This window comes from Emydura macquarii, unplaced genomic scaffold (assembly GCF_026122565.2).
Source record: "Emydura macquarii macquarii isolate MOO-44397 ecotype Brisbane River unplaced genomic scaffold, CSIRO-AGI_Emac_v2 contig_3470, whole genome shotgun sequence".
NCBI lineage: Eukaryota > Metazoa > Chordata > Testudines > Chelidae > Emydura > Emydura macquarii.
The window spans coordinates 4244677-4269201 of NW_027133607.1; the positions used below are offsets into that span (position 1 = coordinate 4244677).

The 24525-nt window shown below is 47.4% G+C and overlaps 1 protein-coding gene across 4 annotated transcripts in view; it reads right to left on the minus strand.

The window, feature by feature from the left end:
* Nucleotides 1-3270: 3270 nt before the first annotated feature.
* The window catches only part of PFKFB3 (6-phosphofructo-2-kinase/fructose-2,6-biphosphatase 3), a 30031-nt gene continuing 8776 nt past the window's right edge, over nucleotides 3271-24525 (minus strand). Inside the window, exons 3-16 of one of the 4 annotated variants that reach the window (XM_067535014.1) lie at nucleotides 24088-24184; nucleotides 23108-23174; nucleotides 20136-20210; nucleotides 19184-19240; nucleotides 16129-16253; nucleotides 14941-15148; nucleotides 14541-14687; nucleotides 13752-13856; nucleotides 11973-12102; nucleotides 11169-11231; nucleotides 10833-10897; nucleotides 9236-9409; nucleotides 7954-7976; nucleotides 3271-4379 (exon numbers count right to left, since the gene is read on the minus strand). In XM_067535014.1, the coding sequence (XP_067391115.1) occupies nucleotides 4373-4379; nucleotides 7954-7976; nucleotides 9236-9409; nucleotides 10833-10897; nucleotides 11169-11231; nucleotides 11973-12102; nucleotides 13752-13856; nucleotides 14541-14687; nucleotides 14941-15148; nucleotides 16129-16253; nucleotides 19184-19240; nucleotides 20136-20210; nucleotides 23108-23174; nucleotides 24088-24184 (1343 nt within the window). In that variant the 3' untranslated portion in view covers nucleotides 3271-4372. Of the gene's footprint in view, nucleotides 4380-5044; nucleotides 5422-7953; nucleotides 7977-9235; nucleotides 9410-10832; nucleotides 10898-11168; nucleotides 11232-11972; nucleotides 12103-13751; nucleotides 13857-14540; nucleotides 14688-14940; nucleotides 15149-16128; nucleotides 16254-19183; nucleotides 19241-20135; nucleotides 20211-23107; nucleotides 23175-24087; nucleotides 24185-24525 lie in introns of those variants that run through there. The other 3 variants (XM_067535017.1, XM_067535015.1, XM_067535016.1) reach the window with 3 other exon arrangements.

The window sequence follows — 24525 nt, forward strand, 5'->3', positions numbered from 1 at the left end:
TCTTTTGTTTTGGCTGAAGGCACAGAGAGACTTTCAGTCTCCAAGGAAAATCGCCTTCCAGCTCCGTGTCTGCAGTTAAAGAGAAAGGAGGGCTTGATTTCAAAAACCGTAGCCACCTTTCAACCCCCTGATGGCAACTATTGATCCATTCCGCATTAAAACCTACAGTGCATGGGGTGCAACTGGTCTTAGTGAGAACCCCTTTAAAGAGGCTGAGGACATTAAGCCACGAGCCCTAGTTATTCAACTGAGAAATAAACCCAGTAGGTCTCGGAGTCTGTTGCACCCAGAGTCGGCATGCACTGTACTCCACGACGAAAGTTCCACGACTGAACTTTCTTCCTGCTCTCCCAGTGCATGGGGACGTCCATCCAGACTGTGATATTTTTAGGGGCAGGATCTGTGTATTCTTTTATCTCATAGAGCACTAAGCACCCTACTGGCACTCTCCTAGTAGCAATACCACTTCCGTTCATTTTATGGGGAGCTTCTATTACACTGTTCCCTAAATAAAAGTGGCCCACTTTACAAAGGGGCTGTGCATCAGTAGCTTCCCTCAACTTCCCTGGAAGTTGCGGATGTTTAGAAGGTCTTAAAAATCAGACCACTTCTCCTCCAGTGTCTAGTTCCTGCCTAACTTTAGACACCCACCTTTGAAAGTTCTGAGCAGTGCGCGTGCTAAGGATTTCGCAGTAGTTTTCCAGCTGGGCAGAATTTGCCCCTGGATATGTTCACTCTCTCCACCATTCAGCAGCATGCTGGTGGCCTGCCACTCTCCCACCTGGAAGTGGCGATGACTCAGGGTGTGTCTACACAGCAAAGAAAAAACCCGGGCCCAGGCCAGCCCACTTGGGCTTGCAGAGCGGTTTCATTTCTGTGTAGGCTTCTGGGTTTGGGATGGAGGCCGAGCTCTGGGACCCTCCTGCCTCAAGTTGGCTGGCACGGGTTTCTCTTTGGTGTAGACATACCTAGGGTGACCAGATGTCCCAATTTTATAGGGACAGTCCCAAGATTTGGGGCTTTTTCTTATATAGGTGCCTATTACCTCCCCACCACCTGTCCCGATTTTTCACACTTGCTATCTGGTCACCTTAGACACACCCAGAGTGACAATCAGCACCATAGCTTGCCTGGGCAACACCCCTGTGCTTGTGTACAACCCTACAAACCTCAATAAAGTGCTGTGTGGGTCGTCCCCTGTGCAGCTCATTGAAGAATCATGGCCACGTTTTGTAAGGCCTGGAGTTGTTCTATCCATGTCCAGTAAGCCAAACATTATTTGTATTCAAGGGGTGCTTGTAGGTGCGTTAGACACAGCAGGGAAACCATGAATGAGAAGAATGCCATTGCTAAATGAAGGATCACGCCCAGTGTCTATTTCAACAAGGTATTTTATTGGTCCAGCAACTGCAAAATATACAAATTTCTGAAAGGCATACCCTGTTCTTTAAGCTGGCACAGCTTTATCTCAGGCAATTATTCCAGACACATATACAGAATACGAATAACATATCACAAGTCAAAATAAAATAAACCGCAAAAACCTACCCTTCTCTCCAAGCTCTGCAGTATACATTAAATAAATAAACAGCACTTTGCAATCAAAAGGATTAAAAAAAAAAAAAATTCAAGTATCACAAAAAACAAACAAACAAAAAGTCATTGGTGTGGTTCAATTAGCCCCATTCTCCCCACCCATCCTGCGTTATAAGGGCACCGCCCATGCCCAATATTCACTGTTTACAGAAATCGGAGTATCAGTGTCAGGTTTCAGGGGAACACGATGACAGAGAACCAATCCCAGCAAGTCCCTTTCCTCACCTAACTCCGCCCCAAGCCACCACCTCTCTGCATAGGGTGATTAGTTTGAAGCAGATATTCTCCCCCCTGCCCCACCCATTTCCCTTTCAACTAAACATGCTCCTCTTCAGCCAGATTAACGTTATTTTTTGTAGGCCCTACCACTATTAAGCTATTTTCAGAACGGCAGACGAAGTTTGTTTTGAAGTTTGGGTGTGTACACAAATGGCTCAAGAGCCCAAATGTTTGTGTTTGCTCTGTTATCTTTCCGTCGCAGGGGGAGAAAGTGAAACTCCTCGGGAAGTGGTTTAAAAGATATGTCACTCACCCTCTAAAAATTAAGTCTCTCTAAAACGAGTGAAACTAAATGGCAGACATAAAACACGCTGGCAAAAAGGAACTCTGCATTTATCATAGCTAGAATGATTTAAAAAAAAAAAAAAAAAAAGGGTTCTTCCACTTCATCTGTACGAGAATAGCTGCATATAAACAAACCTCACATTGGCAGGTCACCAATAAAAATATCTTCTATGGTCAGATATGAGCTGAGGGAGCCGCTAGACGCCTCCCCAAGGAGCTGCTTTAAAACATACGAATGTACAAAGCGTTTTCTCTGTGCAAGACTAAAGCAGAAGGCACTGCGGTTCGCCTTTCCAGAGCAAAGAAGTAACCACGTTTCAACAGAGCCTTTCTGCTCCCATCTGCGGGAATCTCACCTACTAACCGTTACCTGACGCGAGAACAAATAAAAAGAAATAAAACCAACGAGAGGGGAGGGCTCCCTAGCACAGTTCAGGACCCTCCTCCCAGCTTTGCTAACAGACTGTACAGTACATCCTTTCAGCATATGATTCAGCTGCGCTTTAAACCATTAAGACAATAATGTATTGCTTGAACTCCACTCTGCTTTTTGGCTCAGCGCTTGCGCACCGGAGGACGTGTGCTGGGGTCAAAAGAGAGCACGTGGACTAGCAAAGATTTAGGGCTTGGCAGGTGAAGGAAAAGTGAGAGACGACTTCAGTGATCTCCTCCTCTCCCGACTTCGGGAGTGAGGCAGGGCTGGAGAAAATGTCCTACAAGGATAATGCAAGCGCACACGCGTACACACAGACTTCTGCACAAATGACACAGTAGTGGTTATTCTTGGGTTTCAACCCCTTAACTTGGAGCATAGAACAGACGGTCGAGAAGGGACTCACACACAGAACAACTGGAAGTTGGCCAGTTCCTACAAATTAGTACCTCACACCCACCCCCGTCCCCTCCCCACTGCGAATACTGTAACTACCCCCTGCTTTGCCGTCTTGATCTTTCATCTCACACGGTTCAGCATCCACGTTTCTAGGCTTCATCTGTAAGAGGCAGGACTTGGGGGGGGAGTCACACTCCTGCCACACGTAAAGTGCAAAACAAGCGGTTTATAAAAAGAAACTATTGTTTAAATGACTCTGATTGTGGCTTTTTCCACACACACACACACACACACACACACACACACACACACACACACACACACACACACACACACACACACACACACACACACACACACACACACACACACACACGACAGACCTCCATGTGTCGCCAAGAGGGCGCGGCTGCAAAACGCATCTACCCTAGCATGTTCAACCTACTTTAGAAACCCTGTTCAAGTGCAGGGCAACAACCTTGAGGAAGTGGAGGGTGGGGAGTTTAATTACAAAGGAAATATAAATACAGCGTGTGCCTCTTGGATCACATAGGCCTGTGCTTCTCCCCACCCCCATCAAAACAACAACGGGGTGGGGGAGGGGGGGCTTCCCCCCAACACAAGCCCCTCTGACACGTCAAGTCAGCAAGTGTCTCAAACCACTAAGCCAGCGTCTAGGCGAAAGGCAGTTTACATTTCTTCCAGAAGCAGATGTACATACTCTGCAGCTCCCTCGGATACTCACAGATACACAGAATAGTTGTTTTCTTAATACCAGCAGTACAGTTCTTCTTCAACAGCCCAGAATGTCACACAATTGCTTCTCCGTCAGGTGAAGTACCAAGTGACTGGATGCGTGCGTGTCACAGACCGTCGCTGGTACCAATAAGGAGTGCAGCCCGGTGCACGGAGGAGCGAAAGGCACCCCTCCCCTTTTGTATGTCTCTGTTAACCCTGCATCCTCCACATATATACACACAAACTGGAAGATGGGGCAGTACCAGCCATCCTTGCTAGATCACGTCGCTTACAAACAAAAATGAAGTCCAGAAATTCAGTGCACTAGAAGCACTTTACAGCTTGCTATGATATACCGAACAGCCAAGAGGACACAAAAAAGAGATGGCCTAAGAATTTGTTGTTTAAATCCATTTTTTCCAGGTTGATGAGCTCTTCTCTCTCTCTCTCTCTCCTTCTCCCCCACTCAAAACAGGCCAGTCTGCAGATGAACAGCTATGGTAGAAGCAGCCAAAGGTCGACCTCGAGTCGAACGGAGGAGTACGATACAAGCAAGCTTCAGAAATGACGATGGAATGAAGTCGGTGTCATCTGTAGGCTTCCAACGGCCCCGAAGAAATCAGGATTGCTTCTGGGAGTTGTTCATGTTCTTGCAAAGAAAGAAACAAAGCAACAGTTGGATTTGCCCCGTAACTCGGAAATCAAACAGCAAGAGACAAGCAGCATCCAGTCCATGCAGATGGGGCATGGAGTGGGGAAGGCTAACAAGAATCGTTATAAGGAACACTGTGAAAGCCTCAGTTAGGGAGGCAGGTCAGACAGACAATGCCCACGCACCCGTGCAGCGCGGAGGTGAAATGCTACCAGATCAGTCCACTTTGCACAGGCATAAGCGAATACACAGGCATAACGGAGTGGCGACTCAGGCCCTGGGTCTCCCTTGGTTTCTGCAGACCTCCTAGCACATTTTTGAGCTCTGAGTAATTTGCACTAGTAAAACTGAACTTCCAGTTCTCATGTCAGCAAACCTATGCTAAGTGCTGCGCTGAATGAGACATGCACGCACTGGCTGGTCCATCTGAGCAAGGGAGCTCGGCTTCCCATAGCCTGCCTATCTGTGGCCTACAGATTGAGATCTCCAGACTTTTCACTTGTCCCAATACGGTCTTTAAAAAGCACTAAAGTCTTCCACTGCTGCTGAAGTCTAGACACTATGGCTAGAGGCTATGGACCTCAGCTGTAGCTCTGCAGAACCGCTGCTGCAAAGACGTCCAGTAAATGCCAAGGTCCACTAGAAAAGACCTTTCTAATCCATGCCAAAGAGGTGAAAAAGATGCAGCTCTAACAGCTAAACACACGCTAGTCACAATGCAAGGTGAGACCACAGCAGAGGGCATCAAATTCTGAGCAGCCCCAGCAGAGGTGGGATCTGAAGGTTTGTTGCGACTGGCAGGTTTTCCAAATCACAATGTCACAGGGATGGGAAAAGGGGGGAAGAAACCAGTTTCTCAACAGAAATCTCCGTCCTGGCTGAGTTTATTGTATGGACCAAGATGCAGAAGTGGGTTGAGATGCTCTCACTGCTACCTAAAGAGACAGGGTCAGGTTAGGGGAGCCAGAGCATGCACTGAACCATTTACCTTGGAAATATTAGTAAAGAGAAAACTTTAAGGAAGTGATACACAGTTCGTCTTTAAGCATGAAAAGTGAAGGGGAAAGAGAGAAGGGGAAAGGAGGGGAAGAGACTTTAAATTTGATTTAATAAAAGTGCATTTAGGATCAAAACAAATAAAAAAAACCACACACACACACACACACACACACCCCATTATAGTCAAAAGGCAACAGCTATCCTTCCCGCTTGCTTTCCAGTGTAGGATCTAAGCACTGATGTGCACTTGCTATGGTCTCTTCCCAGCAAAGGTACTAGGCTGCTGGTCTCTGATCTTTATTTCTTGCCTGCTTTCTAGATTCCCCGCTATATTGTAGACAATCCCATTAACAACAAAAAATCCAATCCATATGAGGATGGTGTTTCCCAGCCACTGATGCTTCAGGTTCTGGAAGCTAGAATCAGAGGGACGGGACATTAATTATCCGGAGATCTCAGCTTGTGTAAATGGTCAGAGTTCCAGTGACTTCAATAGCGTTACGACAGATTTACACCGGCTGAGGACCTGCCCTCAAGGCCGCCATAGACCTACTCATACCAATGAGTAAGGGAGTGTATGTTAGCATAACAGATAACCCCAAACAGGGGTAAAAGTCGGGGTTGACTATGGTTGGTGCAAGTTGCCCTCTCTTCTAGCTGCTCAGGAGTTCACTTGCATGTCCACAGAGATTTGGGTTGTGGAGAAGAGTGTACGATGCTACCCATCTGTCTAAGACGGGATAACACACACAGTCAGGAGACTGGAAGAATATGCAAGTTACACCTCATCTCTGAATTTGGCCCTAGTGTCTTAGGTTCCTCTTCCCTACCTGAAATGAACTAAGCCAGTCAGCTAGGCAGGGTCCAAGCCAGAATGCCCTAAGCTTTAGTCTTGCAACTGCAGCTAGAATTTGGAGAGCACTAGTCAGGAGCATCGGCTGGTCTGGCAAGCTGAGATTGCAGTCCCAAAAAGGTTTGGAATCTCGGCTTCCGAGGGAGCGTTTTCAGTGGCACAGTCAGCATCAAGATGCTCGGTACTTTTTGATTACAATGTGGACAATACTAAGAAGCAACCAAATAAGCAGTAAGGAAAGGAAAAAGCAGCCGTGCATGCCATGCCAAACAAATCAACACCACAAATCAAGACAATCTACATTTGTCCTTTCACGTAGAAGAGCTCAGCTCCCCACAGTCAAGAATCTTTAGCGAGCGACTGCATAATGTCATGCCCAGGCTTGCTAATCTGACCCATTCCCTTTCCCAATAACACAGAGGCTGTTAGATTGGATATTGCGGCTAGACTATCGCAAGATGAGAGGGAGAAGATAAGACTTAATGAGTGCGTTCCAGCTGCTGCGTTCAAGTGTAACTGAATTCTGCCTCTGCTACAGCTCATTTTAGGTAACAGCAAATCCCAGCATCTTCGAAATAACCAAGGACAGAGACGCACGTTAACTCTGACTCAGGCTGATCTGGACAGTGCGTAAGATGATGAGCTGATGCCTTCTCACCATTACATTGTATCTGTTCCCTGGCAGACTCCAGAATACCAGCAGGGGCCAGGTAGGCTCCCTTGAACTAACGTTCTGTTATTCTGCAGCTGATCTGTAGGAAGCCCACGATGCATGAAGAGGAGACTGGAGAATCATCCAGCACAGTGTGGCATTTAAAAGCAGCAGGAGTTAGGGGCATTCATTCAGAACTCATGTATGACAATGGCAAGAATCATAGTCTTGGCCATCGCACCAAGGATGTGTCTACTTTACTGTCCACTATCCCCAGGCCAATGTGGATACACTGTTCCCAAGAAGCCTTCAATCCCACAGGATTGCAGGTAGATGGATACCATGACCCGACAGGCTCAGCCCAAGTCTAAACAGCCTCCCTTAAGACGGGAGATGAAATCCTTTTAGGGGGAACGTGAAGTAGGACCCTCCCCAGGAAGCTCGTTTGGGTGCAATCTCCCACTTGTTGCATTCTAAAGAGGTGGAAAAAGTGTCGTTTGAAAACCTCTCCAGGAGCCAGGGATACAAGCTCACCGCTGGCCAGGAGGGAGGAGCACTAACTAGACAAGGGTTGGGGGTGGAGGTTGAACGCTGTGCCAAAAGCAGCCCCTCTCCTCCTTCTAGTTAGATGATGCTATGCCATCCATGGATAAATCATCTCCTGAAGTGGGAGTGTCACTGCTAGCAGGAAGCCAAGTCAGAACCCAGTCACGAAGAAAGGACAAACCAGATCAGAGGATACAAGCAGGGATGAGAAACCGTAACAGATTCTAACGTCCTTGATCAAATGGTTGGAAAGGGAGCAGGCAGGGGGACTAGAGGGTGGGGACACGCTACAGATGGCTTCCCTTCCCAACAGAAGAGGGATTGGGGAGGCTCAGACGCCTGAAATACACTGATGGCCTCATCTCCCTCCCCTAAAGACGCACAAATTCCCCACTCAAGAAGGAAGATTCTGGAGCCGCAGAATTAAAACCCAGAAGTCAGTCTAGTTTCACAGCAGCAACACCAAACGAGATAGCCGTTTACAGAAAGGAAAGGAAAAAAACTCACAAGAAGATACTTACAGACACGCCTTCCCTAGTAAAGGCTGCAAGGAGACAGAGAGAGAATGGAAAGAGAAGTGTCAGTAACAGGGCGCACGCAGGAAGGGAGTCATCTGAAATCATCTTACACATCCCCGTTAGTGCGAACCGAGAACTAGATGTTAATGCAAAGGAGCCGCCAACCAGAACCTGCAGCAATTCATCCCAGCCCGGCAGAGTGTGAACACGCCATGTCTCCTAAAGCTCCATTCGGGACTGGCATACAAGGCAATGGAGAGGGCAAGAGGAAAGTAACATGGACCATAGGGCACAGGGAAAGCAGACAGGCCAGGCAGCAGGCTCTTATTAGCACCTAATGGGAGCATGGAGTGTCTATAACCAAAGTTGCTTCTAAGGTCTGAATGGACCCCCTTCCCCCAGGTCACTTTTACAAGAGCCTGTGTAGCCAGCACCCCAGATCCTTAACTGGGAGGCAACTGACCCGGAGGAAGGAGTTTTGCTACTATATGAAATATCAGACAAGCAAGTTGGGGGAGAAGTAAGCACTGAGCAGTGTCCCTGGAGGAGCTCACTCTCTCTATAATGAGCAGAACAAGAAAGCCCGTGAGTCCCCCTGGGATTGATGCAGCCACACGGAGCAGACAGCTCCTGCCAGGCTGCGAATCAAGTCGTGGCCAATATAGCTAAAGCCAGTTTATCAGCCCCATGGCAGCTAGTCATTAAGGCTGCTGTTCGATAAGGCTGTTCTATTGCCCTGCCTCTAGTTAGGCTGGGTTTTTTGGTATAGCGAGGGGAAGGGAAGCTGGTACGGCAAGGGTATAGGCTCCTAAGAGGTCATTATTCAGATAATGTCAAGAATTATTCCCGTATTGCAGCATCTAGAACTCAACTCCAATCTAATAAGGGACTGCTAGATCCCAGAGGAGGAAGGAGAGGAGATACCAATGAATCGTCTGGAATGGGAGTAGGCAACCCAGCACCATGCACCTGTTTAGAAGGTTGCATAGTAGCTGATGTTCAAAGACACGTGAATGGGGCTAGAGAGAAATATTACATTTCAACAACACGGTTGCCAAGTCCAGTCTGAATTTGGATTTCCCTGGGCTTCTAAGGGTCTCAAGAAGCAAGAGATTGAACAGCTATTTAATGTAGGTGTTGTTAATGGAAGGGAGGGCGCTGGCGGTAAACTGTATCTAAGTTTAGCTCGGAGACAGCAGCATAATTCAAATAATCAAAGGCTGTACCCTAGGTTAAGAAGCGACAAGAAGAGACCAACAATAAAGAGAAGAAGAATTTAACTAACTTGTCCAGGCAGCTGTGTGGGCACCTCTTGGGGCATACAGACTGGCAGGGCGGCAGAAGAAGAAGCCACATGCTCGTCAAAACTGTTGATGCGAGGTTTTTTGGTGGGCTCTGGGCTCGCTAGAGGGGTAACGCTATTACGTCTCATGAGCGGGTTAGGTCCCTTCTTTGCTTCCTAAATTAGAGCAAGACAAAGACAAAAAGGAAGAAGGCGATAGTTATGAGGGGGAAAAAAAAAAGCAAAAAGCAATTTTAAATTCTCCTCTCTTTCCCCCCCTCCCCAAAAATCTACATACATGCTGCATGTTTGATGAATTAATGTTCCTGATCGCCAACTGCAACATAACAATCAGAAGTCTGGAGAGACCTTCCAAAAAAACCCCTACGTGCTGAATTGAATTCAACCCTTTCTGCACAGAAAAGGCCATGACTTGCAGTGATGGTTGACTAGAACAGAAAGGTTCTTTTGTCTCCTTTTTAAGATCTTACCCTCTGACCCAAGCAGGTAGACAAGAGGAAGCACAAAAGCAAGAAGCACAGGAGAGAGAGAGTCTAGCCAATCAAAGCAATTCAGCAATTAGAGAGAGTAGCCTGTGAAGTTTCACTGCAAAGGGCTTGTGCTTACCTATGGGACACTCCACTTCCTGGAACTGTCCGCAATTCTAGTGTGAAACAGGGAGCGACCACTACCCATGCAATATAGGAGCAGAATAACCAGAGCACTTTGCCCTTGTCTAGCTTAATTTTATCACCACAGCCTAGATCTTGTTATTTCTGCAGAGCCCATTGCTAAAAGACAGTAGCTGTCAAAGGATGAAAAAACTCTTCATATACGCTACCCATTCAGGAATTGCTTCACCCATTGCTGACTATGCCACCACCTCTAGGCATGGAAAGCTGACATCTGGCAACACTACGTGCAATTTAGGATAGGAAGTGAAGAAGAAAGAGCCATATGAAGGGGGACAACTGGCTCCATCAGCACAGCACAGCACAGCACTCCCCAATGCCATGCTAGCACATGCCTTCAATGCCAACACAGTGGAAGCTCCCTGGAGGTCTCCCATCCAAGTACTGGCCAGGCTTAAACCTGCTTAGTTTATAAGCCCACAGCACCAGCTGTGACACCACAGCACATTAATCTCACTCCCCAAAGGAGACTTTCTTCCCTCTCCTGTAGTCTTCCCACAAGCGTACAATGCATCCACCACTTCTGCTTAACAAGGCAGGTGACTTGGTCAATCTGTCCCTGACGACGGAATTGCAGACGTCATCCCTGCCTCCTCTTCATCAGTCTAGGCTCATTGGCTTTCATAGAGCCTGATCCAAAGCCCAATGAGAGTCTGTCCATTGACTTCTGTTTTGGATTTGGATCAGGTCCCTAGAATTAGGGAAGGTGCCTAGGTTGGGGGTCAGGGTCTTTAATTTCTGAAGCCTCTTCATTGGCCTGCAACTCCTGAAGCCTGTTCTCAAATGGCTCTTCCCAGCACAGGTGCCCAGCCCAGCGATCCCCCACCCCTTCGTCCCTCTGGAAGTCCTTGTTGCCTAGGAGGAAGGCGAGCGATCAACTGACCGATCTGAAGCAAAGCACCACTCACCTCTGTCTGGTCCCTGTGGGTGTTCACTGCTTCAACGTTCAGACAGATGGACTCAACTCGGCAACCTGCAGCGAGAAGCGAGTCAACAGAGAGAGAAAGAGACGGTCAGCAATTCACGGTTTCTCATTACTAGTGCAGTATTTGTATGCTGGTAGAGCCCAAAGACCCCCTCAGGATCAGGGACCCACTGGCCCAGACCGTGTACAAAACACACAGGAAGAGAGCTCCTGTCCTCCCAAAAGAGCCTACAATCTATCCTGAACCAAGATGTACCAATCAGCGAACACTGCACCCAAACCACCTAGCCACCGGGTCAAGGAAAAATGTCCCACTTACCATAGGCCACAGGTGTCAGCTTCAGCACCGTGTGAAGGGGACATTTCAGGTAGGGCATTTCAGCTGCAGGAACAGCAAACAAAGGGGGGGGGGGGAGAGTTAGTGATAGCACAGGCGGCAGAATCCGTTCTGCAAGGAGTCGAGGGTTTGCATATGTACAGACTGACCCTACCCCGGCTGGAGAGGCTGGTGGGAGCTACCTTCCCCGCGCACAACTGAATACGCTGCCTCGGCGCCCTGAAGCTCAGGCAAAACAAGCGTCCACCCAGGGCTCCACTCTACCGCCAGCCCAACAGCCCAGGCCAGTTACAAAATTCACAGGTCAAGTCCCATCTCCCACTTCAGCAACAGGATCAGACTGGGAGGCTGAAAGCCCCCTCCTCAGCAATTCGGGGAACCCCTCAGTCCCGCCTTGGAGGTCGCTTTGAGGTGCCACAGTTCCAGTATACGGTAAGAGGAACAACACTGCAGGAGCCCAGAAGCTGGAGCAGGGACCAGCAGCATGTGAATGGAGCTGCACTCTCCCAGGGACTAGCCCGCCTCATGATACAGCAGGGACTCAGGCTGGTGCAATGCGAGTGTCATGCCCAGTCCCTGCAGACAGAACTATGTGCACCACGTAACAATCCCAAGACCATCCGAGAGCTCCTTGGATATGAGTGAGTGTAGGGAGTGCCTTTCTCTCTGAGCTTCTGTAAAATATCCTCATCTGCCCTCTCCTTGTATTCCAACACAGAACAGCCAGAAAACAACGTGGGACCCGACTGCCTCCTGTTCAGACTGCCAGGGTGGGTCATCACATACCCGCGCTCTTGTCTAGGAAATAAGCCAGAAGGCAGCGCATCACAGCCTGGTGACAGATCACAAGGACGTTCTCCTGCCTCTCCAGCTCCATGATGACTGGCTCCAGGCGCTGCACCAGATCTTGGTATGACTGCAAAATGAAAAGAGCAGGAGATAAATTCACAGAGCACAGAGAGGAGTTACAAGGAGTCACAGGCAAAGCCATAGTTTTGGTTCATCTACTGAGTTTTTGTTTTAAAACAAATGCAACCCCCAAAGCACCCTGAGTTTGGAGCTGTATCCATGAGTTATAGGATAAAAGCAGCTGGAACACTTGAAATGATGCTTTCCATGGGGTCTGTAATAAGAGGAGTTTCCGTCTCCTACTGGATTCTTTTAAACTGGATGTATATTCACAACCCTCCTCTCCGACTACACAGAAGAATCACTGCCACCATCTGAGAGCCACCAAATCTTTCCACAATGCCAGTGAGTTTGCCTGGAGTTTGTGCCCTTCTGCATATGCAGATCTGTTCTGAAACACGGACATCTCTCCCTCCCAAATGAGTTTAGCGTTGCTGAAAGGTTCCAGATCAAGCAGCCCTACAGACCAAGGTTTTCCACCTAGTCCAAGTACAGGAGGCAGAGACAGTGCGAGATCCCCCACGCTGTCAACCTGTCTTAACTCTGAACTACAGGGACCACCCTCTCAGGATGGAACATGCCTCAGTGGAACATCTGGCCCCTGGCTTCTCTGCAGAGACCGCCAGCAAGGGTGCCAACTGCGTTTGCCATCTACCCACTTAGGAATTGACTTTTAGTCACTAGTAACATGGATTTGAACTGGTGATCTTGCGGCACAAGGCCTATGGCCCACTATCAACCCCTTCAAAGTGATTTCAGCCATTTTCTAAAAAGAACACTCCACATCTCATGACAGAACACTAAACCTGAAGTCACTTCGCTGCTCTGGTCTTGGGAGGAGAAAGAACCTCAGCAAGAGACACAATTCTGCTTTCCGGTTTGCACTGGAAAGCTGCAGAGAGTTTATTAAGCTACATGGAGTTTTTGAGGCTAATGAATATCTATGTTTCAGAAACTTGTTTTTCTACAAGATCCATAAACGCTGCAGGCCTGGAGCACTGAAACACCCGTGGTGTGTGGTGGGAATTTTAACATCTACAGTCAATATTAGGGCACATCACTATTCCAACCCCGTTTGAGATATTCCTTACCTATGAAATCCACAAGCCTATATTTTTCCAGGACCTTGTGGATACTCCTCGTACATCTTTGTCTTTATCTCATTGCACTGAACTGAACTCCCAAGTCAACGAACACATCACTGCATCACCCTCCAAAACTGTACCATCAGCTCACTCCCGAAACCAGAGGGGAGCGCTGGAGAGATGCTACCACCAGCTGCAGGAGAGTACCTTAGGGCCAGGGAGTAAAAAGAACTTCTTTGGAATGACATTAAATATAGGGCCAGATTCTGACACCTTTACTCAAGGGTAAGCAGCACCTTATGCTTCCAGTGCTGTTGGTGAAGTCAATGGGACCATCCATCAACTTGACTAAAGGTATCAGAACCAGCCCATAATAATTTCACAAGACCCCAAAGGGGTCAGTACTCATCTCTAATTACTGCTTTGACTCAGGGTACTCAGAGATCCTAGATTAACCCATTCCTCTTCTGCCCTCTAGGCTGCATGTAGTGCAGAAGGGTACATGGCTATGACAGGAAAGTATTGGCATTTTAGACCAGTCACATCCCAGACGGTTTCCCTGCAGACATACCTCTCCAGAAGGGTAGCGGTAATAGTACTTGTCCTGATCGCGTAAAGCAAATTCATCCGGATGCTGCTCCTTGATCTCTTCGTAAGTCATCTCTTCGCATACACCCTGCGGGAATAAGACATCCCCCAGGTTACTTACTGGGCTCCAGACAACAGAGCTGCAGGTGCCAACCAATGTAGGTACCAGGCAGCCTTATGGCAAATCCTTCTCCTGCACAAAGAGAATAAGCTGCACTTGACCCTCTAAGAATTCAGCCAGGCAGAGGCCCTGGGTGTCCGCAATTTTAATCCAGTAGGTTCGAGACAAAAGTTAACGAGCTCCTTGGCAGCTTCCATATAACCGAGAGCCAAGCCAGATGCAGAGAAGGGGAAGCTGTGCTGTGCTCACCCCCAAGTACCTCTGCTCACCTAACTCGGCATCACACTCGCTACCAAAACTAGGCTGGGAAACAACATTGTCTCTTCCTACCTCCTTCCATTTCTGGAAAGATTCAACCTCTCTGCTTGTGAAAGTTCAACGTCCGCACTGGCCGTCAGAGCTAGGGACTGAGTCAGCTTCCCCAGCTCAGCACTGCCACGGCATCTCAGTCTCGGCCCCCCTCTCTCCACGCTCTCTATTACAGCTCCAGGCATCTCCTGAACAAAACCAGCCGAGCTTGGCCAAGTCACAGCGTGTTGGAGTGGGCAAACCTAGCCTCCGCTGTGACATTTGGGCAGAGGGCGAAGGTCGAGGCCCTCACCGCTCTGCTAACCCAGACAGCGAGATTCAGCCACGAGAACTCCAGCTTACAGCATCGATTTCGTTGAGCGCCTTCCACTGTTCGTAGGGCAGCTTGAGGGCTTCCGCCGTTTGGATTGTCCTCTTGAGTTGGCTGGTCCAGACCTTGAGGTCCTTCAGGTTCTGATCCTCGACAAATTTGTTCAATGCACTGGCAAACTAAAGGAGATAAAAAACAAAGAGGGGGGTTACTGATCTTCCCCTCCCCTGGGCTTCCGGATGGTCCTGCTTTACCCTAATTTCAGAGCTCATTTCGGTGCCAGCATTGCACTGAAGCGTTGCCAATTCGGAAGACACAACCAGGCCAACACTAAGTATATAAGGTGGCATCAGAGATGCATCTTGTCCCATACACAGCATATTACACAACCAGGGATTTGCTCCCACCTTCCCAAATATATTGTTCCTTTACCTTCTTGCCCCTATTGGAGAGTCCTGAGTCGCCTCCAATCTTCCCTTTGAGGTTGAATTCACTCTCGCCGTGTCGACACAGGTAAATGGTGCGGGGCTGGACGTGGATGTTCATTAGGTAATAGACAATCCTGCTCTGGATGTGATCCTGGACCTGGTTCACCAGGAACCTCCGGCCGACGTCTATCACTTTGATCAAAGACAAGTCCCTGCAGAAACCATGGCAAGGAGCAGGGGGAAATGAATCAGGACGACTCTCGAGAATAAATATCAAGGGGATACAATCCCCAGGTTAAAAGGATTTACTACAGGGGTATTTCATGATAGCTGTAAGCTTTCCTTTGAAATCACTGCTACACTGAGACTGGCTGCGTCTTCATTTTCCTTGTTGCATTAAAAAAAATGAAATAAGATTCTTCTGACTCCAGGCCCACGAATGGTAGTTAGCATAAGCCTCCATTGTGTCAGAGATCTGGGATGATGCAGCATCCCCCAGATGGCTTTGACACCTTGGGACGGCTGGGATTGACAGCACGCATCTAATGACTGATTACACTGAAACCCTGAAGGCCAAGAGAAAGCTACCTGCTGCCCTACACTCAAGCCAGGTGCAGAAAGTCACAGGATGCAGGAGGAGTTACTCATGGTAAACAAGTGTTCAAGAGTTACTCATAGTAAATTATTGAGGAGACTGCAGACTAGAACGGACTATATCCAGAGTCGCTTGAGATGGCATGGGCCTGCTAGGTGTGTGCTCTGGCTGAAGAGTTGGTTATGGTAGGGGACAGCTCCCTCCCAGGGCTTGCAAAGTTGCAGAGCTTTGATGGGACAATGTTTAAAGGTTTGAGAAGCACCCCAAATCTCAGCTGCCCCCCTAAAGCTCTGGGGTCTGGAAACCAAGCTGAAAGCTTCAAGAAATCAGCACATCCTGTTTCTGGTTGGCCCAGAAATCACATGTAAAAATTACCTCAGGATGTTTTGGTATTCTAAACCCACAAGGCATAAAGGCTGGTGAAAAAGCCAGAATTTCTCAGTCCTCTGAAAGAGGCTTGAATTTAGAATGAGATCTTGGGGCTCGCTCCTATTTATTCTCATAAATTCACCCATTCAAACAGAAAGTGAAATAGAGATCTTTATTCTTTTCTTCCACCTCCAAGCTGTTTGTTTCAAAGTCAGCAGAACTCCTTACCTGTCATAGTTATCTGGGTCAAGCGGCTGGTAGCTGGCCTGGTAACAATTGATTCTCTTCATAAAGTCTTCCATGGCATCCGTTGAGTTGCAGTCCCTGTAATCCGGGCTGGACAATTTAACTTCCTGCAGCAAACACAAAAAGCAAACCAAGGAGTCATTAGAAAGCTTTCTGTACAGACAAAAGCCAGTGCCTCAGTCACTGACAGGGAAACACAACAGGGCTTGGAACAATCACGTTGTTCTAATATCATGTATCAAAGAGATTCCAAGAGTCACTGGCTGAGCCATTTACCGTTAGAATTTGGAAATCATTTTTAAAAAAGGCAAGTAAAAACGAAGGATAAGTATAAGATAGGTAAACACGTGGCTGCAGCGCGTATCTTGGGTTACCATTTCAGCTCAGAATCCAAGGTTTCTCAGTGTTTTAGTCTCACTATTTTGTTGCCAAGAAAAGAGAAGCGAATCCAGTGACAGTCACAACTCCCTAACGAATTGGCCATGCACTCCCACATCAAGGGGAAAAAAATACATTATCTAACTGCTGAAAGGGGAACCAGTGAGGTCTATGTGGTTAGAGTGGAAAATGGGAAACAAGTGATGTAAGGCAGGGTATTTGCACAGCACGTAGCAGCATGGGGTCCTGGTCCATGAGTAGTTACTGCATTATAAATAATGTACATTTTCTGTGCCTGGAGTTTCCCCATCTGTGTAATGGGGGTAATAGTACTTTACTTCCTTCCACTGGCCTCATTAGTTAGCGTCTGTGAATTGCTTTAGGCTCCTTGGATGACACATGCTATAAGGGCACAAAGTTATCATCCAAAATTTAATCTACGGTTTTGATGCTGCAGCACCGAGTTTTGACACTGCAGCTAAGCGTGTTGGTGACAGTTCACTATCTGCAAGGCCATGAAACATGCTGACCAAACAAACGCTTACATGTTTCAGTAATATCAGGAGTAACATGGAAGCCCAGTGCAACAACTCATACAAGTAAAGTTAAGCGTGTGCATAAGAGTTTGCAGAATCGGGACCTTGTGTCATTGCAGTCATTATTATAATTTATTTTCTTATATTGCACTGGAGCAGTAATATACAGTGAATTTCTAACATCCCGGGAAGCAGAAACCTACACATATTCAGGAGCCGCTTTTCTCTCTAATCACGTATTTATGTATTAGTTAACTTGAAAAGAAGTTATTGATTTGTGTAAAATTAGGTGCAAGCTATCGGTAGATATAAGAAGGGAAATAAGGAAATCAAAAGATAGGATAGACGGCAAGAAACCTGGTCAGCTCCTAGGGATTTGCTTTCAGTTCTTTTGGGGGCCTGATCCTGGAGGCTAAACCCGCACTGAACTCTACAGGAGCTGAGTTTATATGAAGGTGACAAAGTGGACTCCATTTAAGTGTAGGAAGTTCCCAGGTGCACTCTTATCTGTCGGAGTGTAGCTCAAAGCTAGGTACGTAGCTAGTTCCAGCAAGGCAATTCTATGGAAAGGGGGAAAAAGAAAAACAAGCAGCTTCCTATGTGGCAACACCAGACACCAATCCAAGACAAACCCGTGCCACAAAACCTTGGCACCACTGTGACACTTGTCCTAGGGACAAACACCATTTGAACTCTGGGCATGAAGCCAATGGAGTGTGGGGCGCTGTAAAATTACTTGGAAAGCTGTGATATATAACAGGAGATAAGATGGGCGGTTGGAACAGTGCCGGATAACAGGTTATCGGGGACAACGCATTTTCATGAAAGAAATCAAAAAAGCCCTTCTCTGCTCTGGCCAACCTAAGGTGGGGGATCACCTCTTATGGCACAGAAGCAGACAGGCAGAGCATTAAAAAAAGACAGCTTCTCAAGAAGGACGTTGCACACCATTAATGTTTCTTCCCTAGCTAAGATTTCAGCTGGCAAGGAAAACAGTGCATAGTGAGACCTGGTTACTGTCTTTTCTTGTGCATCTGTTTAATAGCAGAGCTTGGGTAAAGTTTTCAAAAAGCACCTAAGTGACTTAGGAGCCGACGTCCCATTGACATTCACGGAGATTTAGGCTTCAAGGTCATTTCTGAAAATGGGATTTAGAGTCCGGTCACTTAAGCACTTTTGAAAAAATTGCCCCTTGTTATTAAATTATTGTGATGAAGTGGGAATATTTTGTAATATTTTTATGACTCGTGTGTGTGCCTTAGTTTCCCCCATACTTTGGATTGCTACCAAGCGGGGGAAAAAAAGATTAAGTTTGCTCTCAGGGCAAACTACGAAACAAAGATGTGTGTCACCTCCCTGTCTGGATGGAATGATTAGATTCATTAAGGAACTGTCTGAAACCAGCCCAGTTCAACAAGGGGTCCCATAAACACAAGGCAAGCTCCAATGACTTATAAATCGAGTAACAACAGGAAGCTCCGACCAGGGGGGTTGTGAACTCAGCATGGCCCTGTCTAGAGAACAAAGGCCAGACATGACCAAGAGCAAACAGGAGATGGCTTCTGGAAGAAGCATGGGGCTCTCTCACCTTGGAACAGACTAAGGAAGGAAGTTAGAGAGAGACAGAGCTGAAAATGGAGTTCACTACAGCTTGGCTGGTGAATTGTGGCTTGACCAGAATGGACTACGCTTTAACCTTCATTTCTCTGTGCTAACTGAAGGACTTCCAATGCTGTGCTCCACTTGTACTGGCTGGGGTGCATTAGTCCCTGAAGAGCATCAACGTCTCTACCAGGGGTCTACCTCAGCTGGATTTGCTGAGCAGAGTAGGGGCGCTGGAGCCCAGTGGCTCAGTGTAGGAAGCCGTGAAGTAGTGTGGACAACCCTGAAGGAAGAGTGAGACCTCAAGGGCAAGTCTGGCACACTGAAAGGCTTCCTCCGAGAGACTGTTCACAAGCTGGGATGTGGCACAGAACCCGCAGATCTGTGACAATTACAAATCCTCAGCTGGTGTAAACTGTCCCGGTGCCGCTGAAGTACAATAAACTAATCACCGGCTAAGGTGGGAAAGAATCTGTGAAAATAGAGGGATATAGAAATAGAGAATAGCTTTCCATACTTACCATAACATTGGTGGCAACCACGGATGGGTCATTGCAAACAGATTCAATGAAGAACACCTGGAAGACAAAGCAAGCGCCAGTTGAAGATAGGCAGTGAAACATGGGAAGGTTACCCCATCCAGCCTGGTGTCTGCTGGAATCGCTCCAGGTGATTCGGAGAAGAACGATTTCCTTCCCCACCATGTGGCAGAGAGTTTCCCCTCCCACCAGCACCTAACTCCCAATTAGGCAACTAAATACTTTGAGGATGTGGGCCTTAGACTCTCTGTGCCTCTGTTTTCCCATGGGATGTTGTGAGGCCTGTGAGAGACTCAGATACTACGGTTAAGGATAAGATTATGTCACGGAGGTCCTGGAACCCGTGACGTCCTGCGACCGCCGTGATATATCTGCTTCAGCTGGGAGGGATTGGAAGGGGCATGAGTTGTCAGCCAGCGGGGGGCCCAGTGACTCCCTGCCCCCATGGAGAGGGGAAAGGGGGTTACCCAGAGTTCAGAACAGTAGTGAGCAGCGAGGAACCCCCGAAGCTCCCTGCCACGGCCGGGGCTCCCACCCGCCGTGGGGGGCCCTTTCAGCTACATGCCGCCACTGCTGGTAGCGGGGCGGGGTCCCCCAAGCAGCTCGGAGCAACTGCCAGCAGCGGAGACCCGCAGATCCAGAACTCCCACCCCTGGCCCCTAGCTCCCAGCCTCTGCAGGCAGCAGGGGGGGAGACCCTGCCCTGCTGCTCTCATCCCATTCCCCCCCCATCCCACAGCCAGCCCCATTTTGTCATAGACAGTTATTTTTAGTAAAAGTCAGGGAGAGGTCACGGCTTCCGTGAATGTTTGTTTATTGCCCGTGACCTCTCTCTGACTTTTACTAAAAATAATTGTGACAAAATCTTAACCTTAACTGTGGTAATGCAGGCTAACAGAGTACCTTAGACAGACAGAAGTCTGGTGTCTACTGACCTTGAACCCACTGTCTTTGGCAAAGTTTAAGATCATTCCTCTTCTCTCCCTTGTTGTATTGGTAGCATCAAAAACCTATAAAACAAAAATGCCAGGACGGTCACCTTCAGGAGATGTTTAAATAGCTCTCGGGGGTGGGGGCAATACCATCCTGACAATATACTTGCTGGGGTTTAGAATTAGAAAAAGAAAGTAATAAGTTCATAAAAACATAAGAACAGCCATACTGGGTCAGACCAATGGCCCATCTAGCTCAGTTTCCTGTCTTTTGACAGCAGCCAATGCCAGGTGCTTCAGAGGGAACAAACAGAACAGGGCAATCATCAAGTGATCCATCCCATCGCCCATTCCCAGCTTCTGGCAAACGGCAATCCCTGCTCATCCTGGCTAATAGCCATTGATGGACCTATCCTCCATGAACTTATCTAGTTCTTTTATGAACCCCGTTATAGTCTTGGTCTTCACATCATCTTCTGGCAAAGAGTTCCAGAGGTTAACTGCGCACTGTGTGAAGAAATACTTCCTTTTTAAACCTGCTGCCTATTAATTTCTTTTGATGACCCCTAGTTCTTGAGTTCTAAAAAGGAGTAAATAACACTTCCTTATTCACTTTCTCCACACCAGTTATGATTTTATAGCCCTCTATCATATCCCACCTTAGCCATCTCTTCCAAGCTGAAAAGTCCCAGTCTTATTAATCTCTCCTCACATGGAAGCTGATCCATATCCCCAATCATTTTAGTTGCCTTTTCCTGTACCTTTTCTGATTCTGACATATCTTTTTTGAGATGGGGCGACCAGATCTGCACACGGTATTCAAGTTGTGGGTGTATCATGGATTTATAAAGCGGTAATATATTTTCTGTCATATTAGCTATGCCTTTCCTAATGATTCCCAACATTCTGGTAGCTTTTTTGACTGCCGCTGCACATTGAGTGGATGTCTTCAAAGAACTATCCACAATGACTCCAATATCTCTTTCTTGAGTGGTACCACCTAATTTATACATATAAAATGATGGGGTCTAGTCGGAATTATATTTTCCAATATGCGTTACTTTGCATTTATCAACACTGAATTTCATTTGCCATTTTGTTGCCCAGTCACCCAGTTTTGTGAGATCCCTGTGCAACTCTTCACAATCTGCTTTGGACTTAACTATCTTGAGTAGTTTTGTATCATCTGCAAATTTTGCCACCTCACTGCTTACCCCTTTTTTCAGATCATTTATGAATATGTTGTATAGTACTGGTCCCAGTACAGACCCCTGGGGAACACCACTATTTACCTCTCTCCAATCTGAAAACTGACCATTTATTCCTATCCTTTGTTTCCTATCTTTTAACTGGTTTCTTATCCAGGCGAGGATCTTCCCTCATATCCCATGACAGCTTACTTTGCTTAAGAGCCTTTGGTGAGGGACCTTATCAAAGGCTCTCTCAAAATCTAAGTACACTATGTCCACTGTTGACCCCCCTCAAAGAATTCTAGTAGATTGGCGAGGCATGATTTCCCTTCACAAAAAACATGTTGACTCTTCCACAACAAATCGTGTTCATCTATGTGTCTGATAATTCTGTTCTTTACTATAGTTTCAACCAATTTGCCAGGTACTGAAGTTAGGCTTACTGGCCCGTAATTACTGGCATCGCCTCTGAAGCCTTTTTAAAAAATTGGCATCACATTAAATCATCACATGCCATGTAATTGGAGGATAGCTAAAGGATAGGCTACATACCATAGTTAGTAGTTCTGCAATTTCACATTTGAGTTCCTTCACAACTCTTCACAACTACCATCTAGTCCTGGTGACCTGTTACTGTTTAATTTATCAATTTATTCCAAAACTTCCTCTAATGCCACTTCAATCTGGGACAGTTCCTCAGATTTGTCACCTAAAAAGAATGGCTCAGGTTTGGGAATCTCCCTCACATCCTCAGCCATGAAGACTAATGCAAAAAATTCATTTAGTTTCTCCGCAATAGCCTTATCTTCCTTGAGTGCTCCTTTAGCATCTCAGTTGTCCAGTGGCCTCACTGGTCATTTAGCAGGCTTCCTGCTTCAGATGTACTTAAAACATTTTTTGCTGTTACTTTCTGAGGCTGACTAGCTGTTTTTCAAATTCTTTTTTGGCCTTCCTAATTATATTTTTATATTTCACCTGCCAGAACTTATGCTCCTTTCTATCTTCCTCAATAGGATTTAACTTCCACTTTTTAAAGGATGCCTTTTTCTTCTTCCTGCTTCTTTTACTTTGTTGTTAGCCACAGTGGCAGTTTTTTGGTCCTCTTTACTATGGTTTTTAATTTGGGGTAGACATTTAAATTGAGCTTCTATTATGATGTCTTTAAAAGTTTTCATGTAACTTGCACGGATTTCAATTTTGGCACTGCACCTTTTGGTTTCTGTTGAACTAACGTCCTCATTTTTGTGTAGTTCCCTTTTCTGAAATTAAATGCCGCCATCACTTAAGGCAGTATTCAGTTACAATCCTTAGAACAAAAATATGGCAGTAAAAACCTTCAGAATGAAAGTAAGGGAGCAAAAGGGGCCATGTGAATTTAATGGATTGTGCAACTGGTAAAGGAAGGATGGTCTTAAGGCACTGAAGTTGTGGGTTCAGTTCCTGGCTCTCCCACAAGCTTCCTTTCTATGCAGCCTTGGGCAAGACACTTAATTCCTCTGCCCGTTTTCATCCCTGCAAGCCGCAGGTATAATACTCATGGGGGGCTGTGAGGAAGACTTTGGTGATGTTTGTGAGGGTCTGGATACTGTGGTGATGGGACCATCTAAGGAGAACAGAATGTTCTCCCTGTAATGATGGGTACAGTCTCTTCCCGCAGGCACTGTTCCAGTGTGTAGAACGTGGGCCGCAGGATGCAGTTTCTGTGCGGGACAGTCTCAGCAAGCGCTGACGGGGGGACGGAAAGCGGCCTCTCGTTTCAACTAGCAGGCCCCAATCTGCACTTACCGCAATCTGGCCACCTTCCTCTGATAGGTACAATTTGACGTCTCTCAAGGCGGCTAAGGCACATTGCCTGCAGCAGAGGAAGAAAGAGATCTGTTTCTTAAATAATCCGAGATGCTTATAAGAGCCAGTGGATTGGTCCTAACGAAGGGGCCTCAAACTTCCACCTCCTCTTAACCGTCCTACAACCCACGATTCCTGGCGTGTGCCTGGCATCCACTGAGTGACGACCTGGAGCTGTGCAGCCCAAAGTCTGTTCTGCCATTCACCGCGAGGCCACGGGCAAGCGGCTTCTCGTCCGCGAGCCTCGGTTTGCCCATTTTGCAGATGGGGATCACAATCCCGACTTCCTGTGAGCGACTGATTCGATAATAATGACAGCGTGCTGAACGCTGCGCAGGCGACCTGGGATGCAACACCTCCATGGGCAGCAGGTGGCCTTGCATCTTCTGATCGCTCTGAAAGCTAAGAGGGAGCAGCACGCCGCTTTCTCATCACACAACCCCAGACCAGTAACGTCAACAGCCTGGCCTGCGACCGGAGAGGGAGTCCCTGGGCGCCAAGGACGAATCTCTCAGGACTCGATTTGCAGAAATGCTGAGCACCCACAAAAGTTCAGCTAAAGTCAATGGGAGCTGAACGTGCTCAGCGCCTCTGGAAAAAAAAAACAGGCCGTAAGGCCCAGATCCTCAAAGGGAATTGGTGCCTAACTCCCACTGATTCCCCTGGGAGTTAGGAGCCTAAATCCCTTTTGAGATCTGGGCCTAAGCCCTGAATGGGAAACCGAATGAGAGAAGTTGGGTGGGGGTGAGGCAGCAGGGGAAATCTAAAAAGAGCAGGTCAGACTGTGCTTCCAGTTATGCTGCTCTGACTCCAGAGGAATCCTGTTGAAGTTGGAGGGGGGAGGGTTACCTCCAAATTACAGCAGATTTCAGATCAAAGAGAGCGGGAGGGTTAAGAGAACAAGGCAACAGCAAACTTACTTCCGGACTCTCATGGCTTCCTCGTTGTCGGGGCGGAAGAAGTCATAGGAGCTGTAATGCTTCACCATCTCCCGGCGATACTCCCCCACGTTGAAAACTGCAAGGTGAAGGCAGGCAGTGAGTACAGCATTGGGAAGGGGCCAGCTAGTATGTCCCATATGTAGCTCGGCAGGTTCTGGGAGCATGACAGTATGTAGGGAACCCATCCAGAGACTGGCAGGAGAAGGGGTAACTCTTGCTCTCAAAACCCCCTCTACAAAAATACCATCGGTGAAAAAGAAACATCTCTGCAGAGTCACTCATCAATGGCAGGGTCAGGAGGCAGGCTGGGACTGGGCAAAAGCCACCACGTAGTCAGGGTCCTCCCAGGGATCTCTCTCCCAGATGGATGTGGAAGAGGGAGATCCCGCCAGACTCAACCCACTGGAGAGTTTAACT